The sequence below is a fragment of the Elephantulus edwardii genome, unplaced genomic scaffold, assembly GCF_000299155.1.
Source record: "Elephantulus edwardii isolate Elephantulus edwardi_28Jun2011 unplaced genomic scaffold, EleEdw1.0 scaffold00283, whole genome shotgun sequence".
Classification (NCBI taxonomy): Eukaryota; Metazoa; Chordata; class Mammalia; order Macroscelidea; family Macroscelididae; genus Elephantulus; species Elephantulus edwardii.
The window spans coordinates 161,339-169,025 of record NW_006400033.1 but is presented as its reverse complement, the minus strand read 5'-3'; the positions used below and the strand labels follow the sequence as shown (position 1 = coordinate 169,025).

Here is a 7,687-nt window from a genome sequence, read left to right as displayed (position 1 = left end):
CTTGCTTGCATGTGAAATCAATGATATTGTTCTGTAGTTTCCACACTCAGTTGGGTCACCCTTCTTTGGAATGGGAACAAATATAGATCTCTTCCAATAGCAAACATGAAAAAAAATATATGAAAATTTGAGTTGTGGTAATTTAAAAGGACAGACGAACTATAAATTAAAAAAGCAAAGTACAAAGAACTATGAAATAAGATTAGTGAGAAACTAAAGTTTCTGGGTGGCATAAACAATGACACCAATGCTATTACTAATCACTATGCTTCAAGTTTGAAACCTACCCAGTGATTCCCCAGAAGAAAAGGGTGGTGATGTGCTTCTGCAATGGTGCCCGCCAAGACAATCCTACAGAGCCTGGTTCTATCTACACTGTAATAAAGAGTGTCACCACGATGACAGCTAAGTCAATGCTATGGATCCTGGTTCTATTCGGTAACATAGGGAGTCGCTGTGAGTGGAAACTGATCCAGCTTGTGTTTGGTTTATGAAATATTAACTAAGTTTATGACGTTTCTAAAGATGATATTAGTAAATTTCTGTGTCATTACTGGTCATAAAATTTACTTCTGCATCTTACAAACTCCACACGTGCACTATTAATTTTACCAAAAAAATTTAAATAAGAAAATTTTATTTACAGTTAATCCCAAACTCACAAGGTTCTGGTCCAACAATTTTGTATAAGCAGATTTTGACTTTGTTAAAGTTTTCTTTATCTTTTATTATCAGAATCTTTATGATTTATAAATACAATCACTGATAAAGGAAGCTGTTAAACACTACACATAAATTTACAGCTAAATTTTAATATATGCTATTGTTGTTATGTGCTGCTGAGTCTGAATCAAATCATAGCTTCAGCAGGTAATTCAGATGCTGAAAGCCACACAGGAGGAGATTGACCATATTATCTCTCTTGGAGCAGCTGGAGTATTCAAACTATGTGTCTTTGCTTTGGCAGTACAACTCTTTACCACTAAGCCACCCGAGTTCTCTATCTTAACATATACATACATCAAAAAGTCCACAAATCCTAAAAATTCAATCAGACGATAAGAGTTGTACAAGGTGGGCATTTTGTTGGCTTAAGAACTTGATTTATGGAAGGCTCTGGATCATCTGGATTATCCCTGCGAATAAGAATTTCTAAGAAAATTAGCATGAGTTACCTGAATGGGTTTTTTTTTACTTCACCTACTTCACAGGAACCTCTCTCTCTGCTTCTCAAATCTGCCTGATAACTCCCACAAAGGCATCAGCAGTAAGTCCATGGTTTTAAGGACCTGAAGGCTTCAATCTGGCTTTAAACAATTGTTTCACTGTAAAATTTTCTAGGGTCTTCCCTCTTCCCTCTTCCTTTGTTTTTCAGCATTTCTCTTCTTTTCAAACCCAATTAACTCCTGATTGGTCTATCACCCTTCTTCATAATCTGTGCACACTGGCAGTATTGAGGTCTAAATGCAACATTCTTGATATATTGAGATATATATATATATGACGGTCTCCTGGTATTTTCATTCCCATTATATATATATGACGGTCTCCTGGTATTTTCATTCCCATTATTTTGATAAATGCTTGGTGTGTGTGGTCACATAATATGTTCTCCATATTCCCTACATGTACATTTCATAACTTCCTCCAAAACTGATATATCTGGATACACTGATGATTGTAATTTTTCCAGAAACTGGATCAAGTCACCAATACCTTTAGCTGAAGCGTCCACTGCCTGACTGAACAAATGTAGTCCACAGGTGGATGCAACTTGATCCATAAGCTGAACCACAGCTGTCATACTGGGAGATGGATAAAACATCATATCCAGCTGCAGCCATCCATGGGAAAGGCTCTCCTGGAATATTCTTATGGAGCCATAGAATGTTGAAAGGAATGCAGGAGGCATGAAGTTCTGGAATGAAGCAATTTAAAATCCAGTCTTCAAGTAACACATGCATTACTCAAGCCTGAGAGTCGCTCAGCTTGTATCTGTCTGTCATTGTAAGACATTACTTCGTGACTACAGGTCCACTCTAGCATCATTTTCCAAAATAACCCTATTTCATTCATATTGAAAAGTTTATCATTAGTAATATATACACCATGGAATGCTGCAGAATGTAATACTGATGTAAAACAAACCACCTAAATACAGTTGTAACTAAGTTCATTATACTGTGAATACACTGTACAAAAGGGGCACCCTCTATGCACATATCTACCACTCCCAGCATTTTTCACTGTTTTACAGATTGAAAATCTTTCCTGTAATGATTTTCTTATTTTTAAACCTTCTTATTGTCAAGTGACAAATTCCTCAGCTATTACCTAAAAATGTGTTCCATCTTTCACTTTTAAAGGTATGTTCATGAGATATAAAATTCTAGATTGACCTTTTTTTGTCCTATCTCATTTTACCTATATCAAAACTGTTTTAGTTTATACTGTTTTTCTAGTGTGAAATTTGCAATCATTCTTATCTTTGTTCCCTGTATTTTTACTGTGTCTTTTTATGCTGGGTGTTTTCTGTCTTCACTGTTCTTACCAATCTAATTATAATATGCTGTGGTGTAGATTTCCTTGTGATTATCCTGTGTGGAATTAATACACTCCTTGGAACCACTGATTTGCTGTATTTATCAGACTTGAAAACTTACCAGCTATTGTTTCGGCTGGTGCTTTCCTTGCCTCTTCCCTCTGGGACAAATTATACCAGTGAGATTATTTGGTGCTGTCACTAAGACTGTTCACTCCACCTATCCCAACACTTTCTCTGTTACAGTTGGTACAGCTTGCATCTCTACGTGTAAGTACTTGGAACTTATCCTCTGTTCTGTCTCACCTGCTGATAAAACCACTCAGTGACCTTTTCATTCCAGATATTGTATCTTTCATGTTTGCAAGTTCTGATTTGTTCTAATTATATCCTCACTGTGCTTTCCATTTCATTTAAATTATTCAAACATTTATAACTATTTAAATTCTTACGATTTAATTCTATCATCTGTTATCTCTAGATCTTTTTCCATTACTTGATTTTTCTCCTGATTTCTGGGTACAGTCTTGCTTCTTCCCAACAATTTGTTATTGGACACTGAACTCTGAATGTTGCATTACTGAGAATCTGACTGTTGTGGTATTCCTTTAAAGAATGGTAAGCTGTATTTTAGGTTACCTGCAGGCTTGCTTTCAAGATTTGGTTTAATGCTGTATTAGTGGGGGTTTATGATAGCTTGACCATCATAGCTTTATACAAAGGCGTGGCCCTTGTGAGGCTTACTAGTTGTCAACTAACTCCCATCAGACCTCACCCATCTCTCAGCCGTGCATCAGCTCTAATTACTGTTCAATAAACAGCTCCTACTAGTTTCTTCTTTGTCAAGTCTCTAGTAACAAAGAGCTTTGTTTCAGTAAAAGACTCAGACTCTAGGCAGATTTCAGGGAACCTTCTCAGACAGGACAGCTGAATTCAGACTCTCTAGTCTGATTTTTGTCTCTCCAGTGGAGCGAGGCCACTGTGCTCTGCCTGGGATCCCCTGCCCTTCACTACAATCCAGAGAGCAGCTCCAGGTGGTCTGGCCCTATTTGCTCTGCTTTCCCCACTGATCCCAACTGTGTCCTGCCTGTTGTCCTGTCTGAAAAGGGTAGGAGCACAGATTTTACCCATTTTTCTATTTATGTACTATGTGAGTGACAATCTGTAAATAATTACTGCATCATGGTCACAAACAGAAATTTTTCTCTCCAATTCTTTCTCGAAGAGTAATTTTTTAAAAATAGTTCTATAGGGAGGGGTTTGTGCGGGGAGAAGGGTGCAACAATGAATGAATGGAATCCCAAAATCTCTGTAGATGTTCATTGAAATGAAAAATAAACAACCTAAACGTAAAAAAAAAAAGTTCTATAATACATTTATTTATGTAGATACCTAGAATAAAGGCAATTTTACCTATGTGGTGTAGCATAACCAATGAGTTCTTTGTAATTTCTTGTGGTACTTGGATTAACTACACCTCTTCTGGAGTATGTTTTGAGGTTTTATAAATTTTTTTATTGTGTTTCATTATTGTACACTGTGTTCTACACAATCTTTTATCTACATTGTTTCATACAGATTATATTTTATATGATTAATTACTATTAATCTCTATTATTACCTCATCTTTTTAAGCCTCTATTGAATTTTTCCTATTCCTTCACCTGCTCCCCATCTACCCACTAACCTCTGCTATCCCACTGATTTTCACCCATCCCTGAAATTAGTTTGAGGACTAGTATTTATTTATAATGAATTAGCTATTAAATGCTAAGAAAGTATCATTACATACTATCTTATTGAAGTCTTTAAGTGCCTGAGAGTTATAAAATTAATTTTTAAAAATCTTTACCTTTTTTAAAAACAACTTTGATCAAAGTAAAAAATTTTGATTCACTTTTGTGTAAACGGCTTACACCATTCAGGGATCTTTCAAAACAAAGTAAACAATCATTTATAAAAGAACAAACACTATCTTAAAGTGAATGCAACTAGTGTTCCTTAGAGGTAGAGATGGTGAAATGTTGCTTCATTTACTTTGGGTCTATTTTCAGGAAGAACTTGAAGGGAGACATCATACTGGGAAAGGCAGAAGTAAAGACCTTCAAGGAGATAGATTGGCACGATAGGCTCAAGGATAGAGGAAATTGGAAGGATGGTGCAGGACAGGGCAAGATTTAGAACTGCTGTTCATAGGGTTGCTATGAGTTGTAGTCAACTCAACAGCACCTAATAATAGTGCGTGTATGTGTGTGTACACATCCCCATAAACCCCACTGCCTTGGAGTCCAACTCAGAGTGCCCTTCTGTCGGACTTCTGAGGCTGTAAATCTTTATGGGAGGAGACCACCATCTCTTTGATGAGAAGTGGTTGGTGGATCTAAATTGTCAATCTTTTATTTAGAAGCCTGAAATGTTACACACTACGCCAACAGAGCTCTTTCATATGCGTGTGTGTACACACACACACACACACACACACATATATGATAAACATATCTTAAAATACGTCAATACAATTTATTTTGATAAACTAAAGCACAATATACCAAAGGTAGAAAACAGGGGACATAAATGATAATTTACCTCTTATTTGTCTGTCAACTACTCTCATTTCCTTTCTTATCTTCAATGACCATTCATTGACCTGTGGAAAAAATTAAAAATGAGAATGCCAACACTTCTAATTCAACTAATTTTAAGAATTTTATATAAAAAAATAATTTTATATTTTCATATTTATGTCAGATATAACTCAGATATGAAATAAACAAAGATATTTTCAAAGAAATAGATTTACAGTCATCAAATTCTTTTTCTTTCTCTTGACCTATTTTTATTCACTTAGAATTTTATGGTCATAAATTTTTTAAAAGTTAATGTTGGTATTGTATTAAAGGAGAGAAAGTTAGCACTCCCCTTGACAATAATGGAAGAGGCTTTCGGGCCTTAAAACACACATACGGTTAAGGTACTGCCACCTACTTCATGGCATCTAACCACTGTTTTTGCAAATCAAAACCACAATGAGATACCATCTCATTGTGCCAGTAGCAGTGGCAAAGATTAACAGGACAGCAAGTAATAAATGCTGGAGAGGATGTTGTGAGATAAGAACTCTTTTACATTGTTAGTGGGATTGTACAATGGTACAACCACTCTGGAAGGCAGTTTGGTACTTCCTCAAAAAGCTGAACATAAGGGAGCTCTGGTGGCCTAGTGGCAAGAAACTGCACTGCAATCCCTGAGGTAGGCAGTTTGAATCCACCAGATGTTCTGCTGGAGAAGGAGGGGTAATCTCCTCCTGTACCAGTCAGATGTGATTTGACGGTACACACACAAAAGATAATAAAAATTAAAAAAAAAAAAGCTGAACATAGAAATTCCGTAAGACCCAGTTATTCCACTGCTTGAAATACACTCAGAGAAAATGAGAACTGAGGCACAAAGAGAAACTTGTACACCAATGTTCATAGCAGCATTATTCACTATTGCAAGAACATGGAAACAGCCAGATGTCCAACCACAACCAAATGGATTGAGAAATTATGGTACATCCACACAATGGAATACTACACAGCATGCAGGAGCAGTAATTTTGTAAATTATTACCTAACTTTGGAGAGACTGGAGAGTATTATGCTGAGTGAACTAACTCAGTCTCTTAAAGACAAATACTGCATAAAACCATTACTGTAGAATGAGTATAAGGATCCAAGGAGGTGAAGGGTAGAAGTAGAGAGGTGAAGATGTGCAGGGGGAGGGGGGATTAATCATAGGGTCGCACAATTTGATGGGTGGGGAGTGAGGGAAGTGGGAAGGAACTGGTGTGAAAAACAAATAAACTGCTGCTGTTGTTGATTGTCATCAAATCTATGACAACTCATAGTGACTCTAGGAACAAAAGACCTGAAGTCTTTCTATAATTATCATCATTTCTCCAAGTTCGTAAGAGTTTCCATAGACACATGATTTAGGAAGTGGATGCTACTCCTGCTTCCAAACCTGTCAAACTGGGAACTCTGCCAAACACTGTCCACCATGGGGAACTGTACGGCATTTAACACCCAAAAGGCACAAGGCTCAGCATCATAGCAAAACCAGAGTAGGTCAGTACAGCAAACTGAAAGAATAGTGCTCTATGATTTAGAAGTATGTTCCTCCAAAATATAACAACACTAGGCCTGAGGCCCAAAGGCCTGAGAGCCCAACTGATATTAAAAAACCAAGGCACACTGTTGTAAAGCAGGACCTCGGGTTTGGGAGGAAACTGAGAAGAATGGTTTCAATAATCTGCATTGAAACAGATGAGGGAGAAAACTGTTTAAGAGGGATATGTTATTAGGTATTTTTGTCATGACAGGAGTCCAGAGCAAAGGCTGTATAGTGGAGTGGACCTGGGGGAAGGGATTGTAAAACAATGAAAGAATTTTTCTTTTACTTTTCCAAAAGGGCAGTGTACTAGGGGGAGGGCTGGGAGGGGAGAAAATTGCAACAATGAATGAATGGAAATGCGAAGTCTCTGTAAATTTTCAATGTAATTAATAATCATTTTTTTAAAAAAGAAAAAAAATAAAAAACCCACCCAAACAAAAACCCAACGCACTCTGAGTTACTTCATTCCACACTACTTCGCAATCAAACATTCCCACTGGCTCTTACCAAAGCAGAGACACCAGTCTAAGAGTCTCTGGCTGCTAGTAGTATTAAAAAAAAGGTTAATGTTGGATTTTACGCACATATTTTTATCCCAAATATAACAGGATGATCAATAAATTGTTTGAAGCATAAAATCACTATATTAGGGAAAAGTCATGCAACAAATGTGGGATGAAATTAAAAGTTAAAAGAGAAAAGCAATTAATAAAAATGTCTTGACATGTATGTCTGAAACGAGTAATGGTGAATATTAAATTGCTAAGATATTCAGTCTATTGGATATCTTTAAGAGTTATAATTTTATTTATGCAAAGTCATGCAGTTACTGCAGAGGGTCAAGGACTGCAGCCTTCACTATGGACTGAGGTTCAATGTTAAGAAGACAAAGATCCTCACCACTGGACCAATCGGTAGCATCAGGATGGATGGCGAAGAGATTGAGATTGTTCACAGCTTCAGTTTGCTCGGCTCCACGGTCAACACTCT

At 36.8% G+C, this 7,687-nt stretch overlaps 1 protein-coding gene across 1 annotated transcript in view; it reads right to left on the bottom strand.

Moving 5' to 3' along the window:
* Positions 1–7,687, bottom strand: part of LOC102852600 (charged multivesicular body protein 3-like) — a 58,660-nt gene that overhangs the window by 35,187 nt on the left and 15,786 nt on the right. Inside the window, exon 2 of the mRNA XM_006900364.1 lies at positions 5,129–5,189. Coding sequence (XP_006900426.1) covers positions 5,129–5,189 — 61 coding nt within the window. The remainder of the gene's footprint in view (positions 1–5,128; positions 5,190–7,687) is intronic.